The sequence below is a fragment of the Apis florea genome, unplaced genomic scaffold (assembly GCF_048593485.1).
Source record: "Apis florea isolate Af1SG1 unplaced genomic scaffold, ASM4859348v1 contig_2293_pilon, whole genome shotgun sequence".
Classification (NCBI taxonomy): domain Eukaryota; kingdom Metazoa; phylum Arthropoda; class Insecta; order Hymenoptera; family Apidae; genus Apis; species Apis florea.
This window is the reverse complement of record NW_028256554.1, coordinates 5,391,338-5,414,813: the sequence shown is the minus strand read 5'-3', so window position 1 is coordinate 5,414,813 and position 23,476 is coordinate 5,391,338. Positions and strand designations below refer to the sequence as shown.

Sequence of the window (23,476 nt, the reverse complement as noted above, 5' to 3'; positions counted from 1 at the left end):
CAACCAGCTTTTTCCATTCGCGAACGGATGTCGTTAATGCTTTCGAATTTCCATAAACGCCTGCGAACGAGCCACGATGACAGGTTAGATTAGATATCTCATCCTGCGAGTACACAGAAGATCTATTAATTATTCTATATACGATCGGACCGTTATTCGAAATTTCCTACGATCACGATCACGTATTATTCGATAATATTTTTCATATCAAAAAGAAAAAATGATCAGAAGTTCGAGATAAAATCATTAATAATTAAAATGACACCGTGTAATTAAATTAGTTATTAATCGGTGTTCAGATAACTGACGATAGAATAATACGAGGCGAATAGATACACGCGTACACTTTCGTACAGTTACGTTACCGTTATAAACGATTTCGAACCTGTTCCAAACGGACCGGTTCGAGTTGTTCGAGAAAATGGGGAGAAATTTTGACGATCGGTCATTTCGACACTCGACGCCCAGGTTGATCGGGGGAGGGTAGAACGAAAATCAGCCACCAACGGGGGCCAAGAATAGCTTGAAACTGTACGGTTCGCGGAAGATGAATTACAGTGGAATCATGAGTAGCCGGTTCGAAGAACGAAGGCGATCGCTCTGGTCGTCGTCGTGGTAGGAATTTGGAGCGTTGACAGCGGCGCCGTCGGGGGGTTGGATCGCGTCATCCAAAGAAAAGTATCATGTCCTTACTTTGTACGGCATGCCCGGACAAATCCAATGAGAAATATTCGCACGCGTGTTCCGCCATGCGCCTGTCACGACTGCCTTTGTCGCGTTCATTCTTCCTTTTCGTTTTCCCTACACATCGTCATGCGAATCTATTGATCTACTCTACTCGAACGATATTGACAATGATTCTGGGATCATATACTCTGTTAATTCCTTTCGAAAGAGATCGATTGCGAAAAAGATAGACTAATTTTCGCAACTTTAATTCTCATTAATCTTCTTACTAATTATACGTAAATTGCACACGTAAGTAATGGATAAAAGAAGAAAAAAACACGTGTCTCTCTTTTCTTCGTTGCTAACATTTGATACATTCAACAAGTGCAAAAGTGGGAAATAAAGACTTGAAACTCGAGACTCGTAAATATCCCAGGTGAGATCACCGGATCTCCATATTCCGTTTTCTCACGCGTGACGTTCCTCTCTGTATTGTTCCACGAGGCGCCAATGTTTATGTTAGACCGGTCGTCGTCCGGTTCATTCTCGCGGCCGTTTCGCGTGCATTACCGCAGTCCGTTCAGGCGAGTGGCATCAGCCGTGATACGTCAGGAACGGCGCCATACTCCATACTGGCCGGTACGTGAATAATTCTCGTGTTTGGAAATAGAACGAAGCAAAAGTGCGCTCGACCTGTTCCGCCGTTGCCTACGCTAGTGCCGACCCGTTACGAAATGCCTATCTGCGGCGGCTTATAATTTTGTACCTTGACTCTCTGGGCTCGAGGCGAACGTATAATCTGACCGGTCGAAGGGAGAGTCGGGAGGGATCCCGCATTTTGTTTGTTTAGCAATTCGTTAATAATATCGTGAAGTCCAGTGCGCCTCGATTTTTATTTTTTTTCGTTCAGGAATTCACACGATCGTCGTATAATCGATCTATTAAGAGTACTTGTACGCGTTCTGTTCCTTGGAATTCTTGGACGTTGTATTTTATTTGCTTAGGAATGTTAATAATATCGTGGAACGATATCCAATTTTGTCACGCACGAAGTTGGACAAGCACGGTTTAGTTAATGACGAGCCGTGATCGTGTCCGATTTTTATCTTTTTTGGCCAAGATGTTATTACATGGTTGTATAATAAACATTAACTACCTAGAAACGATGTTTCCTCCCGATCCTTGATGCCTATGTATCGCTCGGCTAGGAATGTTAATAATATCATAAAGCGCATCCAATTTTGTCACACACGAATCCCGAACACGATTTAATTAATGAAATCCTGTTCGAGTTTTATTCTTCGATTTGGATTACCATGTTTTTATACGTGATCGTATAGAAGATGATTCCGTATACGATTTTTCACTCTCGCTAAGAGTTCTTTTGAGAATGAATGAATATTTGGTATTCGGATTAATTTTTTTCGATTTTATATATTTTTGATATTGTATAGCGTGCATTAATTTAATTATTCGTCGCCAATGCATTTTAGAGTAGAAAAGTCATTGCGTGTATCATATATCGAGCGAATGACTGATAATGCAAATGTGACGAAGGAGGGAAGTATTTAATGATAGGATAAGAAATGAAGGTTGAATAGTTTGTAATATTGGTTTTAAAAGATAATTAGATAAGCAATTTTGTAATTATTAACGATGAACATGGAGGAATTTTTTACATATATTTTTTGATTTCTTTTAAACAAATTTTCATTTTAAATTGTAAGAAAAAAATATTTACGATCGAGAAAATTAAAATAATGTATGGGGTGTAAAGTATACGCGAATAAAATCAAGACGAGAGCAAAATTTCTCAATGCCATCGGGTAATTGGTTCATCGTTCGTACGCACGAAACAGCTTTTATCCTCCACGATGTAATCTTAAGGGATACAAGTTAGAAATATACACTCGTTTTGTGTGATATGGAAGTTGAAGCGAAGGGCACCTTGATCAACACTTTAATTGGACCAAGACACCGAGGCACCGAGAACGTGGACGGCCCTGGAGAATTTACCAGGCTTTACCGAATGAACGCACGATAAAGCGAGACAAAATCAGAACAAGAGGAAAGAAGAAAAAGAAGGGAAGGAGAAGAGGGGAGGGGGGAGGGGGAGATGGTGAGTGGCGGCAGGCGAAAGAAAGAAAGAGAAAGGAAAAGAGAGAGAAGAAGAAAGAGCGAGGGACAGTTTGCGGAGGCCAGGCGCCTGATTACTAGCCAGCTCAGGACGCCAGACATACATAACTAAATAACTTCCTAAATTCTATATCATTTCGGAGCGGGTTCCAACGGTGAAATAACGCGTCTAGACGTTGCTGAAGAAAACGAACAACGGACGGCGGCAAAAAAAGAGCGAGCTTTAATGCGTCAAGACGCTGATTTATCCTTCGAAGTCATTCTCAATATGGGCTCCGTGAAATAAATTAATGGCGCCTCCGTTAGCTTGCAGGGGGACGGTCGATTCAGATTTTCTTATCTTTCCAGAAAACGATGACAAATACGGACGAATAATTCGAATGAATGAAATTTAATACTGATTTTTCATTCCTCTTTAGAACACAATTTATCCTTAATTTATAAATGATAATGTACGGATGATAATTAGTATCGTTATTAATAAAAATGTAAACAATTAAAAAATTGATAGAAGAAACATTAAATATTTAGTACGAGAAAGTGTGAAGTTTATACAAATATTTTGTAGTATCATAATATCTGATTCTTTTGTGAATTTTTATCAATCAAGCGTTACTTTCAAAATATTAATCGGTATTATTAATATTAATGAGTAAAAAAAATTTGACTAATAACAATAACTAGGTTATATATATAAAAGAGTTTTAACAATAAAAATCACGTTAACTCGCTTTAACCTTCGATATTAACAGTTTTCATAACCCACATACTTTCATTTCAACCAAAGAATACAAACGAAGTATTACCGAGTACAAATTCAAAATTCTGTTGTAGATCCACCGATGAACTCGCAAGCATTCGTTCCTGTGGACTGAATCTAAAATCGCGTGAGTATATAGCAAAGAAATATATCGGTATTATTCAGATCGAGAAGCGTTCATCTAGAAAGCGACTCGATGAGGCGAATTCTTTCCTGTCTGACCGATAACCGTTCTTCTTTAACATTCTTTCATCATTCGATGACGATGACACGTTGAAACGGATGTCTCCTTTACGAGAAATATCATGACTGAAATTCATCGTGGAATGTTGACCCTCAGGGTGGAGTACTTGTCGGTGACTGGCGCTGGCGCTAGGCAGAGGCGCTGGCGTCAGTCTGCTCGAGTAACCGCGACCGGCTGACGCCCCCCGTCTTCAGACGAGTCCACCTTGCGTTTTGCCCCCCTTCTTGCCTCGGATAACCTCCCTTCCTCCTGCCCTTGCTCGCTTCTTTCCCTCACCCTCCGTCATCACCACCTTTCCCTTCCGCCGCTTATTCTGCTTCACAACGTGTTCCAGTTGCATGGATCGCGAGCTAGAAGGAGATTTATGATCGATTGATTATCATTCTCAAAGTTTCCCGAAAATTCATCTGTTTGGATATGAATTCATCGAATAACGATTATTCGTTTTCTGTGCAAAAAGAAGAAGCTCTTGGTTAGTTGAAAGAAATATTTTTAATCTTTTTTTCGCCTGTTATAATATTTACAGAATTTTTTATTTCATTCGTCGATTCATCGAATTCGAAGATTCTCGTAGCTGATGTTCCTCGTAGCAAATATATTAAATAATACTTTCAATTATTTGTACATAAATGTGTGAATATTTCTATTCCATTGATAATATGTGTGCAATATCGATCAAAATATACGAAAGGAGAGAAAATGAAGATACGTAGTATGATTTTCAAAAGTACATTTGCGGTGTATTTGTAATACACGTACGAGTGGCGCCTCTTGCGGCGAACGCGACAAATAATGGCGCGGCGGCGACGGCCATGTTTAACAATCTCCCTTGTGTGTTTAGTATGCTGCGGTCGGTGTATCGGCGCGCCGAGACGAGACGGACGGGACGAGACGAGCGACGGCGGCGACGAGGAGGTGGAGGAAGAGGCGGTGGAAATCGGTGTGTGCGCTCATGACGGAGACCTCGTGCGTACCAGTCGCGTCGTCGAGCGGAGCCGAGTCGAGTCGTGTTACGGCCGTAATCGTGGTTATTCCTCGCAACAGTTTGCTCCGTGACGACGTCAGTATCTGTGCGCGAAGACAAGAAACGATTACCAGTAGAAGAATTTAAAATAGTTAAAAATCAAGTGTAACAAGTCGCGGTGAAACTGAATGCAATTCTTTTCCCTACTACACCCTAACTTTTTTTATCCGAGTACGTATCGAAGTTTTAAACGTGCAACCGAAGCGCTACTCTCGTTCGACCTCTCTCGCCCTCCGCGAGTTATATATCCGATCTACGTGCGCTAGTCCTCCCTACTCTCTTTTTCTCGGTGTATATTTTGCTCTCTCTTCTATCTGTCCGTCTTACTCACGCGTTATCCCTCCTTATTAGTATCTCACTCGTTCTCGCTGGCTCTCCGAGCAGCGATTTCAAGAATGTGACAGTGCGCGTCCTCGCGGTCGCCTCGCGCGAATAAGCCCGCAGGCCGGCGACGGCGATGGGTGACGAGCGACAAGTGTTACGGTGAATAGTGAGAACAGTGAAGAAGTAGGGGGAAAAGGACAGACGATGCAAGCGGAAAATGTCACTCGGTGATACGCGTATACGGATGACGGGGAGTGATCGACGCGACAATCTCGAATTTGAGGTTAAAGTGTCGTGGTCGTCGTCGTCGTTGTTCTTGTTGTTGTTATGTGGTGCCGGTGCGCCGGCATTGGCGACGGCACGGGCAAAGGAGTATCAAGAACGAAAACGGCACTATCGTATTCTACAGGGCTTAGCAGCCCGAGATTCGAGGGACATTGATCAAGCGCCGTGGTATATTGTTTCCAGACTCATCTCGTAAACGAAGGAAGCGAAAAAAAAGAAAGATTCGCAACGATACAAAACTTTTCGTAAGGCGATTGTGCCAATGTACGTATTATATACGGGCGCGCGTGTGTGTTTGTGCTTATGTGCCGGGTCGTGAGGTTAAGGCACCACATCGCCTGTCGATATACAACGTTGAGGAAAGTCAAGAACCGGTGTCGTGTGTGCGCGCGCGACCGATTCGTGCTGCTACATCTAACGGATAAGAAGTGTATCGTGATACTAATAGTGCGCGTCCGTAACCCCGCCGGCGACCGTTGCACCGTGCACATCTACGGACAACCAAAGCTGACGTTCGCGAACTGTCGAGACATCGACAAGTAGACAATCCTCGTGCCTTTTCACTTATATATTATGCGCTACGTTTTTTCGTTCTCGAAAAAATCCTCGAGCACTTTTTGTCTCCGACGACAGCAGCTCCCCTTGGACACCAACTTATCCAACGCAACACATTTTCTTCAATGTTGTCACTTTGTTATTCAGACGCGAAGAACATAAGATAACGTTTCAACGTTCGGTCGACGAAAGCAAAAACAGTCATTTCAAGGAAATAAAGTGACGCTTTAGCTGATATCGTGGCATATAGGTAAATGAAGATTCAAGGTTAATAGACAATATTTGTCTCAACCTCGTTTACAACGTTTCGTATGAAAAAATTATTGTCACAAAGGTAATATCATTATTATATCTGTTGATCCGTCCCATCACTTGTTACGCGTCACCTTTAGTTGGAAATATTTTCGTTTTCTGGAAAGAAAAACAAGAACGAACGACATTCACGAAAACTAGAGTGTCGCGCGTATCGGATCTGAGCATTTGAACCAGTTTTAGCGCGAAACGAACGCCATCGTTCTGCCACAAGGGGACTGTCATACTATTTCGGGACCGTGATCCAAAGTGCACGAGATACGTAGAGAGCATAAATAAATATACGCGCGTGTTCTGGCCCCGTCAGAAGTCTCGAGCTGGGGACCGTCATTCGTCTGTGATTTCCTTCGGTCGTATGTGTGTTGGCATAAGGCGGCGTTGTTTGTTTTTTTTTCTTGACAGTGTATAACCGCCCGGTGTATATACTTCTCGTGTTCCGTTTTTTCGTCGTCGTCGTCACGTTGGCGAAAGAGGAGCGGCAACGGGGAAACTCAGCACTGCGTAAGGGAGAGAAACGAGGCGCGGGTAGAGGAAATTTGTGGAGGAAGAAGAGCGAGAGGGGACGGTGGAGGTGGTGGAGGGGGTGGTGGAAAGTGGCGTGTCCAGTGCGCGGTGGTGTGACGGTGTCGCGTCAGGCACCGATTCCAAATATTTCACATTTTCCGCGCGGCTACGTTGAAAAGTACTGGCCCCCAAATGCACGTACCGCAAATCCTGTTTCATGTTCATGTTCTGGAGCAAACGGACGGCGCTCACTAGACGTCTCCTAAAGGCCAAGGTCCGTGGAGAGCATGAAACCGAGTGTGAAGCTCAAGAGGATTCGTCACGTATTCATCGCGCAAACAACACGAGTGGCACCGACAACGACACGACGAGCAACGTGACGGCAACGACGGGCCAAACAACCAGAGGAGCGCGTGGAGCGTCGTCAGGAGGTGCAGTCGGCGGCGGGAGAGGGGGAGGCGGTGGAGGAGGAGGAGGAGGAGGAGGTAGCCGTATCTCGTCGAGTAGACTACATCAAGGTTGTTGCGGCGGTGATCAGAGCCAGGATGATGACGAGGATCCCGTTCGTTTGTTGAGGTGCAAGGAGCTCCTCAAATCGCTCAAGGAAAATCAACTAGAGATGTTACTCACCGCCGTCGAAAGTTGTGGTGCCGATCTCGGCTCGTGCATCCTCGTGCCACGCCAGCATACCGAGGACGGTTACGATACCGAGCAACAATCGCAACAACAACAACAGCAACAATGTTATCGTCATCATCGTTACCACCATTGTCATTACTATTATCATCATCCAACGCATCATCATCACTATCATCATCGGCATCATCGAAGACATCATCGTTCCTCGTCCTTGGAGAAGGACGACGATCAAAACTCTGAATCAGAGGATTCGTGCGCGTCGCCAATAAGACCAGATCGATGCAGAGTACCTGTTCGTGGCTCGCTCGACAATATGCCAATCGATCCTCACCTGCTCTGCTGCCAGATCTGGCGGTGGCCGGATCTCGCTCATTCGTCGGAGCTCAAGAGACTTCCTGTCTGTCATTCCGCTAAAGACCCTGTATACATATGCTGCAACCCTTACCATTGGAGCCGGCTCTGCAAACCCGGTAAGTAGTTTTTCTCCTATTTTTTTTTCTCATTTTTTTAAAATGTTTTTTAACGCGTAATTATTTAAAATTAGCAAAGTTGTGTTATTTTATGTACACACATACATACTACATATATATATATATATATATATATATATATATATATATATATATATACTATATACATGTTATTGATTTTTATGAGTAAATAAAAATACAGATGATTTTCTGATAAGTTTGGAAATTATTATGCTTTATAAGCATAATAATTTAATTATAGAAATGAAATAATGCTCTAGCTAATAGATTTTATTTGTTTTGATTCATGCATAGATTGTAAATTATCATCATGCTCGCGCCATTATTTTTAGAATAATTACATCGATCTTAACCTTTCGTGCACTTTCAATTCTATTATATCGTTTCTTGAACTATATTAAATTAAAATAAGTAGCATAAATATCGAATAGAATACAAAGAAAAATAAAAAAGAGAAAGAAATTAAAATGCAAAATAAACGTATAATTCTTTAAAATTCTTCGTAATTGAATTTGTGATTGATATAGGATAGTTTTCGCGTTTTATTACGAAATATTGAACTCGTGTAAAATTAGATGTGAAAGAAAACGTTCTCATTTAATTATTTCATTTAATTTTCAATTAATTTTTTGACATTGATTGCACGATAAATCCAATGTTCGAACGCAACAAAATGGAATTTGTGTTTATTAGAGAAATTGTAATTTCCTAATGTAGAAACGTAATTGAGATATGTTCGTATTAAACGGCAATTGAAGCAATTCATTTACAAATTATTTTTCGTTAATTTTTAAATTTTGTCAAGACACTCATGCACAATTAATTTCTCAATTAATTGTATTAATAAGTTGATTAATCGTGTTATAAATATTTCTTTCGAAATTTAAAAATTTCAAAAATGGATTATTATTCTTGACTTGATTCTCATATTTGACATTTACGCTCTATTAAAATGGCGGAACAACACGCGATTTGTCACAATTGACAAATACATCGGGAGACCACGTTTAAACATCGGAACCCATAACTGAGAATGATTTTAAGCGTCGTTAAGATGTCTCGGAAAATCAGCTGTCACCACCATAAATTCCAGAAATAACAGATTTATGAAGTCATCTGCGCGTATGTACGTATTATACCGTGAAGACATCGTAAATATAGAATTCCAATAAATTAGCAAACTTATGGCAAACAATGGCGCGTTATTGTCTCTGGCAGCCAATCCACAATTATATCGTAAATTGCCACCGAGACGTATTGAATAAAATTGTTGAACGAATAGAGTAGCATAGCAGCGATTCCATGCACGGACACCTGGACACGATCGTGACAAAGTTGATCAAACACCGATAGTTGGATGCACACGTGGAGTATCGATGGTCCATAATAGTCGACAGAAGTCGAAAAATTTTACGAAACACGTATAAATATATTAAGGCACGTTTTTTTATTGGAAACCATTTTATTTTTACAAACAGAAACAAATTTGAGGAATATTTATTTTTATTTTTCTTTTATGGTGCATTTCAATTATATCTGTCCGTAAAATACTTTGTTTCTGCTTAAAGAGACGTATTCAAATATTTCAAAAATATCTTAGCAAAGAATAAATTTTGGTATTCGAAGAACAGCCTTGGATAACAATGGCGATCTCCATTAAAAATACGGGTTAAACGCGCGATGATAGTTTCACGTCTTGCACTCGATTCCGTTTGGAATCGTCCAGAAACGCGTACACCACCACTTGTTCGAGACGACATAAATACGTCGAGCGATATTTCACGCTCATTCCCGTACAGTTCACGCCGTTCTGACAACAGTGGCACAAAGCTGTGCTTCATTGCCGATTCCCATGGCGAAGCAAAACCGTCCGCTTTCATCAAAATTTATTACTTCAACTGTTGCTCGCGACTGCTACCGTGAGGGCAATCAAGAACATTTACACGTATCGATACCATTCACTATTCCGCTCTTGTTTCTTTTGTCGTACACTCAGGGTTCAGGCTCGCAAAGAGGCTCTGGCGCATTCAAACGGTGATATTTTTTATTCAGTCCACGAACGCGTGTACTCCCATTTACCTAGGAACCCGACACCAGCTGGACATCGACTAATCCTCCTCGCTATCGGTAATAAATTACTGGTTTCACATTGACCCGAGGCTGCGGGCTCGTTAACGAGCCTCGTACAGGTGACGATTAGCATTTGGTTCGCGGCACGTTGTCGTTACAATGTCGGCCTTTCACGTGCTTAAATTATTCGCACGTCTCCGAAACGACGCTGGAGGTTTCACACGTCCCAAACACGAGGCGTTCGGATGGTTTAACACGTATCCGTATAAACGTATTTCTATAGTCTTAATAGCTATTAATAGTTTCCATTCGAGTAAAATAATTACTAGAATGTTCGATTTATAAATATTTCTCATAGTCTGTTATTGTATTTGAGAATAATTTTTCCTGTGTTTAAAATATTATTCTAGAATAATATCTTCGAGTATATTCTAATGATCGTTGGTAATAACAATCTTAATGATAATCTGAAACGTAAATAATATTGTCCTTTAGGGATAGATAATGATATATATCATAATAATGATCAGTTATCAAAACAAAATATTTAATATTGTTATAATATTGTTATATATATATATATATATATATATATATATATATATATATATATATATATCAAATATTTTATTTCATTTTTCGTGTAGTCGAAAGCGTTTGAAAGAAAATACGCTTGAACGATTGAGTTGTCATATTAGGATTGAAGAATAGCAGCCAGACTTTTTCTTTTGAAATAAAATGGTTGTCTAGCAGGTAGGCAATACCTGTTATCCCATCTGCTGGACGACATTTTTTACAGGTTTTGAATGGTGTTCCATTGTAAACTCATAGCAGGTACGATTATCTTTCCAATCGAAATCACCCTAGACCTATCAATTCCGTTTCATCTACTTTCTTTTCAAGACTTATGATTCCCTCTATATTTTCAGAAAATGCCCATTCATCGCATATTAACATTGGAATTTAATCTTAGTTTCCTTATTTTCTCTACTTTCTACTTTTTTCCTAACATGGATATACAGGAAATAAATTTTTATTGCAATTAAAAAAAATTTGTTTATATTATAATTCTAATAAATATTATTATTTTAAATTTTGATTTTAAACAATTCTTTTCATTAAATATCGAATTTTTATTTTCTTCTCTGAAAATAAACGATTTTTTATATTTAGAATTTTTCATCAATACGATTAATAAAATTATCATAAATCATTCAGAAATTTAACATATTTTCTTCAAACACTTATCTATTTGCATTCTCGTGAAATAGGATCCAATTGCATACAGAAATAACAAAATCATCTGGTATATAGACTCGTGTCATTATCTGGCATCTTGCATAATCGTAAAATTTATTAATTTCGTCGTCGTTCGTGTGGCATCGCCTGTCTGCTCATTGGCGACGCAAATTCAATTACAAAAAAAAAAAACAGTCGCCTTCTATCGATACAAAGACGGTGTTGGAGGGAAAGAGAGGGAGTAAATATGAGGCGCCAGCAAAACGCGTCTTTACGTAACTCCAACGAGTATTTAAGTCGGTTGTTGCCTGACTTTTGAGAAAAACTAGATGATTGATTAATCCTGATTGAAAATTTAAAACGAAGTGATGCAAAGTAATTAAGTAATTTGATTATTTTATTTGATTCTCGAATGTTTTTATTATTAAATCGTCAGAGATCTGATTAATTGAAAATTAACATAATCAAATTGCGTTTGTGGAAGATTGAATATTGCATATGAAATTAATTTAATGAAATAAAATATATATTAATATGGGTAAAGACGAATTAATTATGAAAATGATTATATTTTTAATACATATTATAATTATTTTTACATTTATAATTATTTTTTTTTTCTTGCAATATCATGAATATACATGTGAATGACGATAGTTTATATTATCATGATTTATTAAAATGATTCAATCTTTATCGAAATCTTAATAAATTATTCAAATTACGAATATATGTAGTTTCGGTTTTTTTTTTTTTAAATATTTAGTATCATAGAATTCTCGCTTAAGATAAATTAATTATTTTCTATGCTTTATAACGAAATATATATATATATATATATATATATAAAAAGAATTAGAGAAATAAAAAGAAATTGATACGAATAAAAAAATTAATGAAAACTTTTGTTGCTATTCGAATTCAATTGCTGTTATTGCTTAATTTTATTACGCTTTCAGAAACATTGAATGGAAACTTGGAAAACGAACGTTTAATACAAAATACATCTATAAATTATGAAAATTTATCGTTGCATTTCTAAAGTGTCGTTAGTATACCTAGCATCGAATATCGGTCGGCATATTTCCTCCCGAAAATATATAGTATATATATATTCAAGAGAGGTTCTATTTATATTAAAATCATGTACTTCTAATCTTATTTATAATACGGCGCCAGTATATTTAATGTGCTCTAAATATCGTTCTGACGCGCAAATATCACCAACCATACGCACGACAGTAGAAGAAAAACATCTCGAAATGGTGCAAAACTCGTAATTCACAACGCGGTCTCGATCGTGAATTTATTATAAAATAAAAAAAATCTATTTGTAGCTTATCTCAATAAAATCAACGTAATATAAGCGATAATATAAGATGGGGAAAAAAGACGGTTTTAAAAAAGATTGTCACGACATTTAGGCATGAAGCAATAGAAAAGATATGGATACAACGGCCGCGATGATAAATCGTATCCACGTATATTGGACAAATGATTATGGGAACATTACTCTAATCGGTTTTATGGGACCGCCTTCTTATATTTAGAATGTCTAGAAGAAACTCGTAAACTAATATCTCCTAGCGGTATTGCAGCAATATTAATATAGGAAACCGAGAAACTGGCACTGTTCTCGATTTCGCGATGACGACGCCGATTCGTCACAGTTCGCCGCGCTGTGCGAGATCTATCGATAATCAGGAGCGCCGGAAAATGTGCGCGTGCAAGGTAAACATAGTGGCGCACGACGCGTCGGTTCAGTTTCCTATTAATAACTTATAGGAGCGACGAGGCGGCGGATAATATACGTAGCGTATCGCCATGAATCGTGACAGAAATTCGGCGAAATGAAAATCTTTATATAGGAAAATAACGAAATCCTTCGGATTCCACGGTGAGGTTTCTACGTCTAATAATAGCGGTGGATCGCTTGCGCCAGCGTTCTCTCGTATATGTATGCGTATGTATATGAAGAGAAGGCTGACGCGCATTTGGGAAAAGAGAATGAGAAATAACGCGAGGAGAATTACTCGCTTGTGAAATGAGCGAATAAATGCGTCGAAAGGGATCGATGAGTAGAATGATGACGATAGCGAAGGATTTGAGTCATACGAAAAAAAGGATAAAAAGAAAGCGAAAGCAGACGGAAAAGAAACGCGAGGAAAGAGCCAACGATACTATCTGTTAAACCTGTTTTAAGGAGTTGATGATGGATGATAAAAATACGTATACCGGCGACCGGCATTTATCAATAGCCGTACAATCGAAGTTATGGTCAGAAGGAAATGAACCTAAAAATAAAGCGTATATTGGGCGAGTCGCGGCCTGCCAAGAAAGAAGAAAAGAGAGCAAGCATAGGGAGGGAGGTCGAAGAGAAATAGAAGAAAGAGAAGAAAAAGACGTGGCAGAGGGAAAGAAGAGAAGAAAGATAGAGTGAAAGAGAAGAAGGGAGGAAAAAGAAAGATCAAGTCGAACGATACGCGAAGAACGAGGAGGAAAAGCGGTCTGAGGACGGGGCGCCGTGGAACATGTGTGGTTTCGAAAGGCGGCGGGGTGAGGGAATGGAGCAGTTGGGCGGAAAGGGTATTAGTGGGGAGAGAGGCGGGAGAAGTTGGCGGGAGAAGATGCAATGGGAGGGGGTAGAGAGCGATAGCGGGCGGGGAGAGGGAAGAACAACCCGGCGCCGCTGCGTGTCATTGCTGGCGCCAGCTAATTGTCGAGGCCAGTCGGCATTAGCCGACGAGCTGACCGAACCTAACCGAACCAAGCACTGCGAAAGCAACTCGGTGCTGCATCGCGCCGGCTTCTCTCGGTTGTATTCGCCGGCCAGTGCCGCGCATACGATCATGCGCGCCGAATCAACTCGATGCTTTTTGATTCCATTCGAATTCTCCGTTTACGCTATGTGGTCTTAAAGGCCAAGGATATTTCTGGGAATTGGAAGACTCGTTGGAACAAAAGAGCCGCGTCTACAGGTAGTTTTCAGGAAGCGATTCCAAGAGAGATTTTTCGTCGAGATATTCTATATTGAGTGGGGTTTCAAATCGAGATAACAGGTTTCTTTCTTGAACGGAGAAAGTAGGAACTTGAAAATGGAATTATCTGTTACTTAGGAAGACAGGATTGAACATTTTATGCGTTAAAATGTAGTTTTCGAAAGTATGAGGAAATGCATGTAATATTTAAATTCAAAAGAAATAATAGTTTCATGGTATATGCTTGATTATCGAATGAATAACTAGAAAGTACGAAAAATTAATATTATATATATATATATAAATGTATATAAAGATGGTAATGATGATTACAAAGTACATATTGAATGATGTAAAAAAAAAAAAAATAAATAAATAAAATATCGATAGTGTTTTCCGGTTATCAATTTTTATCACATACCTATAAAAGTTTTTATAATTTCATTGAAAAACACACAACGTTAAATTTTTATCCGAATAATTATATCCAATATAATTTCTCTTCGATCCTCACGAACAAACAAGATACTTCAATATTCGCTTTATCGAAATTGGGACATAACATAAATTAATCATCATTTTCGTCACGTCATCATTATATAGTTATTGAATATTATATATTTTAAACATCGTTTATGCAAAATATGATCAAAATTTCAACTCAATGTTTGATTTACTTAATTTCAAGGATTGGTTTTGAGAATATTATGCTTTAAATATGTACGAGATGAGAAAACAGGTTTGCCAAAGGAATTAAATTATTTATTAATGCCACGTGGATCAATGTTCAATGTCTGGGAGGGTTATTTTTTTTTTTTTTAAGGCGATATTGCCTTATTTCGTGAACGTGTTCACCGGATCTGAATACGATACTCTATCGTAAACATTATCATCGAGGATTTTATAGTCGTCGAGAAACACGGTTATAGCGTTCGTCGACATTTATCGAAGGTGAATCGCATTCACGGTGGCGCCTTGTTTTCGCAACGCACAACGACACACAAAGGGGACAGACACCGGTGTGTGTTGTTGTCTTTATCTGTTTTTGCGTCCGACAGCGTTCGAATATTGGCGGCGTCGTTAATAATTCACTTCGACAAATCGATTATCATCAGCCAGACGGCGTCATTACGCAAATTGTCGCACTTGTACTATGTTTCTTATCATTCCCAAGTTTATTTCGTATTTAGAATAATTTTCTCCTCTTTGCATCACGTTTGCATTATCGGTTTGCTCGATTTCCATATTTTTTTTTTTTATTTCGTAGTATTTTCAAACGACAAAAGATACAATCGTTCTTCGTCGAGACGAAGATAATTATCGTATCGTATACTTTATTTTTTTGTTTTTTTTTCAAGAGTTTTTATATTCGTGATATTGAAAATATAATTTTCTTTACAACAGATGATCGCGTTAACGTACGTTATCGAAAATTGGGGGTATCGATTTTAAGAAGTAATGTAAACGTGTAATATGCTGTTTCTATTAATAGTGGAAGATATGTGTCTAAAATTTCAACACTTTGGCACCGTACTATAATTCTTCGCGATGACATTAAAATTAATGGAGGAAGAGATATTATTTGGGAGGAAAGAAAAATGATAACCTTATTTAATCGATAAGAACGACTCTTTTTTTTTTTTTTTTTTTTTTATTTTGCAAATAATCTTTTTTAGATTTCTCTGAAAAAAATATTATAAATATTGTGACTGATAAATAAAGTTAAGCAACAACTTTTTTATATAACGAAATTTTTGAAAGATATAAAATTAACGGGAATAGGTAAACTGAATTTTCTTGCACTGTATAACTGTACGATAAATTTAAAACAAAGGTCACATAGTTTCAGGGAAATCACTTTGACAAATGTAAGTTTGAAAATACAGTTATTTTAGATGTTATTCTAGGCCATTTCAACCTTACGCTACCTAAGTCTAGGTCATTTTAATCCCAGTCTGCTACTTAAGTAGTAGTCATATATCACGTTACATACATTGTAACTCTTAAGTCTTCATTATGTATGAAACTCCTGATTAAGCAATTTAATAATTTCATCTTTTTAAATTTAGCCAAGATGTAATCTTATTGTCACCAATTAATTTAACTTCAATTTCTGTTATTTAGTCCTTTTTTTTTTTTATATATTTTACTCTGCAGGGAATTTATAGTTAGGAAATAATTTTCACGATTATAGGCAACTTTGATGTTGTATGATTCATCTTTCAGAAATCATTTCATCTTCTTTTCATTCATTATTTTTTTTTATTTAATTCTCCTTTCTAAAGATTAGTCATATTTATTAATCTACTATCATCCATATAGTGTAAATCTATTGTATCCAATTCTATAGTGTAGAAATAATCATTCTAATTTTCATTATCGTACAATACAATTTTATCTTATCTATATATCATTTTTTCATTATTCATTATTTCCACTTTCTTCACTCGTTTCGTCTAAGATGACACAAGCGTGAAAAACGTCGAAATTTCGACACTGCGATGAATATTATATTGAAAATGAGTTTTCGATAATAATTTTTATTCTCGAGATTTGCTCTCGTGTGAAGATTTTGGACAGCTATTATCAAGGGATTGCTCGCTTGCGACTTTCGAGAGAATTTCAATTTTCAAATTCAGAGCCCACACTCGTTTTTTTTTTTTTTTTTTTTGATATTTTGACGCGTGACTCCGATTTAAAAAGAAAGAGTGGGCTCGTACACCACCAACGATCGAATCGACACGCGACATTCGGGTTTTCTGCACCGTTTGTATCGCAACCTGCGCAAATATGTAGCGGCCATTGCCGCCTTAAGCTTTAACACATCATTCATACCTCGTGCGAGCGTGCAAGGCGAGGCAATGGCAAACAAGGTCATCGTGTTTTGGCAATGTGGAGGAGCGCCGGTTCAGAATTTCAAATCAAATGAGTCAGAAATTTAATTTTAATTGATACACCGCCTCGATTCGATACCGCGTACGAGAGAAATCGAATCTTTGCCTTCGAATTTATATGTGTTACGTGATATTAGGAGAGCGATAGAAAAACAAGTTATGGAAAAAAAAAAACAACCAACATTTTCGTATAAGTATAAATAAATGTTTAGAGACATTATTTTGAGGATCGTGTCCTTGTTCTTACGTAATTGACAATGGTGTACTTATATGTATTTTTTCGGAATATTCTTTCGGGATATTATTTTAAATTTTTAATTTTTCTGTATGGTTCGGTAGATTTCATGCTTATGAGATAGAAATCGTAGATATCGTATTTATTTTGTTAATTTCGTTATTGGAAATGAAAATAAATAAAAAATAAAAACAAGAAGTTAATTTGATCGATAATAGAGAGTTAGAAGATTATTCGAACAAAAAAAAAAGTTACAAGAAATAAAAGTAAAAAATTATGAAGGTAAATTTTATAATTTATAAAAATAATTCATGAATTTGTTGATTCGTTTCAAGTATAAATAGAATCGCAGCAGTTGAATCTTTGTTATTGTTCGTTTGGAAATTGAGGATTGGGACAATCGTGACGGAAGATTCGTGTAGGCGCCTCTGTCAGCCATATTGGTTGTTACCGTTCAGGAATTTTTGGCGTTAAATATATTTCACTGTTTGTTACAAATGCACAGATCGAATTCCATTTACCTATGATATAAATCTCAAATTTAGTTCTCTAATTTGGGAGTGTAAATAGAACATACAACAAACTTTAGTATCTATTTGGCAAGTTATATGTAATTCAAACATCGTTTTATTACGTTCAATAATATTTTCCTCCAATCCTAATTCTTTCTACGAACCAAGCAATACATTTATTTTCAATTTTAACAATTATAATTTATAATTTTCTTATATTACCAATCGACATTGATTGCAAATATCCCCACTATATTCTCTTTCCTTCTTTTATTACCCATTATCTTTCTCACATTCGTTTCCTCGCATGTCAAGTAGATTCAGATTAACCCCTTCGCATCCGCGGACGAGATATCTCGCGACACGATGTTGTTTATGCGACACATTGGACAAGATATCTCGCGACACGATGTCATTCATGCACTACTTTATACTCATTTACAATTCCATGTTATTTCTTGCAAGAAAGATAAAAAAAAAAAAAATAACAAGATGTCCCTTACTTATTCCTTTATTTACAATCAACATTTCGTACCATGATGACACTTTGTTTGCGAACAAATTGTATTATCTATTACAAAATTAATCAAAATACTATATAATATAATATAATAATAACGCGCTAAAAATTTCTAAAAACGCGCCAAAGATATCGCGTATAATGCAATTTTTTCGAATAATGCGCTATATACCGATTTCCTATAACAGCGAATTCATACAACACGTATATAACGCACCATACGCGAGGAGTCCATCGTATCTTCGATCTATTAATACATCCACTCAACGTTTTCCAATGCACGCACAATTAACCGAGTGATCAACAGTAATCCATCCTCACAAACAAAAGTCCTCTCTCCGTGTAGAAACCGAGTATATAATTAATACGGCTTGGATGGTTTGGAAGGAAAGGACTCGTTAACCCAGTATTGGACGGCCTTGCGTTCGCCTAATCGTATTGCAGATTCGAACGCGTTCCTTGAGAATCCGTTGGGGCAGACGCGACTGCGCGTCGCGTCGATGGCATCTCGATCCGGTAGAGGCGCCATGTGTAATGTACGCCACGGTTACCTTGACGGGCGTGCAATTTTGCTGCGGAGCGAGCACGGTAGAGATGATAATACGTAAAAGGAGGAAAAACGTGGTACCGGTTTTCGTGTCCAATCCAATAATAGAATCGTCCGCTTTTGGAGTGTTCTAACGGGCGCCAGGCCTCTCGTTTCCCATTAATCCCGCGCTTTAATCGGAGCCTTGAGTCGGTTTCTAATTTTCCTCGCGGCGGAGACGCGGCGAGGCCGTCGCCGCCTCGCGGGAATCCGTTTTGGATTAAAGCGGGAATCGGGACGCGGAGCGCGTAACGAGATTCCCACGAAAATAGATCGATCGAGGTTTGGCGCCTTTAATGAATGTGTTCGTTCGCTTTTAACGATCCTCGCCGTTTTTCAACCGCCGCTCATTGCGAAACGAACAATGATTCTCGGTGGATGTTAATATTATTTTATCTTCATTCGTTTATACGGGATATGTACGGGAGAGCCAAGTATTTTTATCAAACTTTTTTGTTTTTTTTTATTTCTAATTTTTAAGGGTTGTCGTGTAAATTGGGAAATAATTTTCTGAAAGATATTTCTTTTTTTTTCCTTTTTTCTTTCGTTTAATGCCATTCTTGCGGTAAAGACCACTCGATATGCTTCGTAATAATTGTCAGTTGCGTGACCGCCATGCGTAATTTACTGCTTTTAACGTTTTACGATATGTGCATGTATTCTGTCCTCCTTAGGTAAAATTTCTTATCTGACGAGCATTTTCATTAAGTTTTATGTTGACAATATATTTTTTTGTCCTTATATCCTTGTATTGTTATATCCACTTAACAAGCAAATCTTTGTTAAATTTAAATAGAACGTATTGATCAAACTTTTGTAGGGGAAAAGAAATAATGCAATTTGTGGTGAACAAATAATTTATTGATTAATAATAATCTCGAAAGAAATTAATCTATCGTTCGTTTTTCTCATTTCAGAGTCGCCACCACCCCCGTACTGCCTTATTGCCGACAGACTGAGACCCGAGGGTGAGTGCATTCTTCTTTTCACATTTTAATCGTATATACACACGTACGCGATACGTGTATGATCACATTCCACAGTTGTCCGTACGTGAACACATGGAATGTAACCCCACGCAATCGTTCGAGCGATAACTCATGTTTATTACTCACAAACGTTTAGCATTCGAGTCGCGGAGATCGTCCTTTAACGCGTGTCACATCTCACGACCTAGCTCAAAGCAAAAATTCTACGTCGACTATCGCAGCGGACGTTGTCTCACGTTGTTTGAATTAAATTCCTCGAATTAATTCAAACATCATTGTGCAAAACGTTTTAGCATAATGTAATGGTCGTGAAAGTTTTCTTTAGCCGGTTCAAAATAAAAAAAATGCAAATCGATGTATGGAAATTAGTTTTGAAACAAGATTTATTTTCTATTTGAATTTTTTTCGAAATCATTTGAGACTTGAAAATATTTGTTGAACGAGAGTGAAGAATTGAAAATGCAGGAAATACATACAAAGTCGCAATTTTTGCTTAATTTTTGCCTTCGCTAAAATATCGTGGATAATTTGAAAATTTTCGATAGACGAAATAAATTAATAATTTTTCCGTGAGGACTTGTAAGAGATTTAAACTGATGGTAAACTTAAAGTAGAGCTTCATAATTTACCAGACAGATAAATATCGATCGACTTCCATCGAGTAGATCGATGTTTGCCGGTGTGTCTACGTCAACCACGGAAACGGCGATACTCTGAAACCTATAGCCATATGGTTCGTCGCAATCAATAAAAGATCGACTTACAACACGTCCGTTCGAGTTATAACACGATCTTTTATGCAATATTTGACGATGCTCAATGAAACGCGGCTCGATTTTCTCCCTCTTAATATTTCAAAATTTTAAACAAAAAAAAAAAAATCTTCCTCGTTTATTTATAAATTACACTCGCGAAAATCGAATGCAAAAATTTTATCTAAAATTTATTTCGTGAGCACTTGTCTGAAGCATATTTCTATAATATCCAACCAAACCAGTCTTCTCTTCTCTTCTCTTCTCGGTCCCTTATTTTGGAAAGAATTTTTTCTGAACCCCAAAATTATGCTCCTTGCTATTTTTACGACCAAACTTTTACAATGCCCGGTGGTTGTGCGGCTGGTTTTGACTAGCCGGCTCCCTGTTTCTTCCTTTTCTCTTTTCGCTCGTCCGATCCTAAACTGGTTCTCGATGGGGATCGATACGAGGCACGGAGCCACACGCAGATCCCTCGGCCATCGATAGATTCGCCTGTTGTTCGAGAGAGGAGCTCTCGTTGGTTGCGTAATAAAGTTGGCTATAGCGAAATCGTCTTCGGAAGATCGATGTCTCGGTGTCGTCGCGACTTTCAATTAAGTCGAGCATCGGACTAGAAATTATTTCCGACGATGACTCGGGATGGTTGAATTAATTGGTATACCGACGATATTCAATGATTTATATTTATGAATGTAGGTGATTTGTTTCTTTCGTTCCATTACTCGGAAGGGAAAAAATAATATTGAACGTAATTTTAATTCAAAGAAAGGGGGGAAAATCGATCGTACACACGTTCGAAATCGAATGAGAAAGCAGTAGGAGCGCGTAAAATTGAGAAATTTTAAAATCTCGATATTAAACTTTAGATTATCTTGATTGCGCGATATAAAAAGAAAAGAAAAAAATTTAAGAAGTTAGAAAATTGAATGTTAAGATTGTCATTTCAATTCTCTGAAAAGAATAATTGCACAATTTAATTACAGACAATTAATTTCACACCTATTAAAAGTTCCTTTCGTAAAATCAATTACCAAGCACGATTATTTGAAATTACAATTTTCCATTGAAATTGATTTTCCGCAAGACTTTGTTCCAACAAGTTACAATTATCTATGACAAAACAGCTTTTGTTTCCTCGTAGAATCTCTCGTTTTCAGAAGAATTCAAGCGGAGTTACACCGTTGCTTTGGAAAATTCTATTCGCCGTTTTTGCTCGTCTATTTCTCCCGTCGTCTCGAAAAAATTCTCGAACTCGTAGCCCATATACACGCGTGTCAAACGCAACACGTTGCATGCGATTAATACACATTGTGGGACGGTTGAAATCGCGCGATAACTTGTATACAAAATGGCAACGTTTGTGCCAACCACGATGTGACGAAATAATAGCGCCTTTGGCTACGGGAACTGTACATCCGCCGACGTTTAATATACGAGTATAGACGTACGACTGCTTTCGGCACACGCTTATAAATCGTCGATATAGAAATAACATCGGTTCCCGAGTTATGCCACTTGAGGTGAATATCTCTTGTCGACATTGTGGCCGCACCAAAGCCTGTATTTATATAAACCGATCCTGTCAGGGATCCAACGTTCTTGAAGGTATAATTAAAGTTCTTGAAAGCTGCGTATAGGCAACACGATCTTTCTTGTTTCTATAAGTTTAATCGTTGGACGCGATACGAAATTACATCGTTGAACGGTTGAAGGGCCAATAAACGGTTGAGTCGGTCGATCGTTGAAGTTTATAAAGGGATGAAAGGAAAAATTGCACGATGGAATGGAACGAAAGGATTCGAATTTTCTTAATGAAAATTAAATATAAATTTTTTTTACTTTCAATTAACAAACAAATTCAAGTTGCTCTAACGAAACGAGACAAAACAAAAGAATATCAAACAATTGCAACGTTAAATAAAATTAGAGGAGAAACGAGAACAAGGGAAACTAATGAAAAGTTCATACTCGATTGACACTGTACATCATGATCCACAAAATAATTGTCAGAAATGCGGACAAAGAATATCGGTCAAAAAACTTTCGAAAAGAAAAAAAAAAAAAAAAAAAGGAAAGAAGGCAAGCAATTAAACGCGATAAATCGGGAGGAAAACAAATTAAATCGCGTGTAATAATCGTGGACATAGTAAGCGCGATGAGGTCATAATTCAATTAAAGAATCATAGAGAACGAATTCCCTACGTTTATCGTTTTAATTTTTACAACGATAATAAATAATCGAATCCTTTTCGATCGAGTTAACACACTCGACAGCTTGTGAATCGTCGTTTTCCCGAGGAGGAGAAAAAACACTCGAGGCGATAGGAATATTAGCACGATAAAAATCAGAGATCGCTGGCGTTATTCGTCGTAAACGCGGAAGAGGGGGGGAGGGGGGGGAGCGAAGGAACGAGAGGAAGGAAAGAAAAGGAAGGGGAAGAATTTTTTTCGATCGCGATTCCTCCTCCTCCTCGAAGAAGAAAGAGACTCGTTATGAGTTTGTCTGTCACCGAGGCGGTAGATGTAGCCACGTGTGATAGATTTATGCTCGAGGAAGGAAACTGGGCCAGCACGATGGAGCAGAGGAGATAAAAGACCGCGCGCATCGCCACTTGTTGCATTCACCCGGGAAATAGGAGAAATTTCTTCATTCATGAAACTCGAACCGACATTCCGCAATATAAGCCGGACTATGAACCGAGATGGCAATTAAATCGTGGAACGGTGGAACTGGGATGTGACGAGAGAATGGAAT

General features: G+C 37.9%; 1 protein-coding gene and 1 long non-coding RNA gene across 2 annotated transcripts in view; one reads left to right on the top strand and one right to left on the bottom strand.

The window, feature by feature from the left end:
• Positions 1 to 4,282: 4,282 nt before the first annotated feature.
• Positions 4,283 to 5,334, bottom strand: LOC147658267 (uncharacterized). Its single transcript, XR_015290874.1, has 2 exons — positions 5,165 to 5,334; positions 4,283 to 4,877 (listed from the first exon to the last, which is right to left on the bottom strand). It is a non-coding gene; the product is annotated as an uncharacterized LOC147658267 (long non-coding RNA).
• Positions 5,335 to 6,892: 1,558 nt separating this feature from the next.
• The window catches only part of Dad (Daughters against dpp), a 65,707-nt gene continuing 49,123 nt past the window's right edge, over positions 6,893 to 23,476 (top strand). The window contains exons 1-2 of the mRNA XM_003694672.4: positions 6,893 to 7,922; positions 19,895 to 19,945. Coding sequence (XP_003694720.3) covers positions 7,031 to 7,922; positions 19,895 to 19,945 — 943 coding nt within the window. The 5' untranslated portion in view covers positions 6,893 to 7,030. The remainder of the gene's footprint in view (positions 7,923 to 19,894; positions 19,946 to 23,476) is intronic.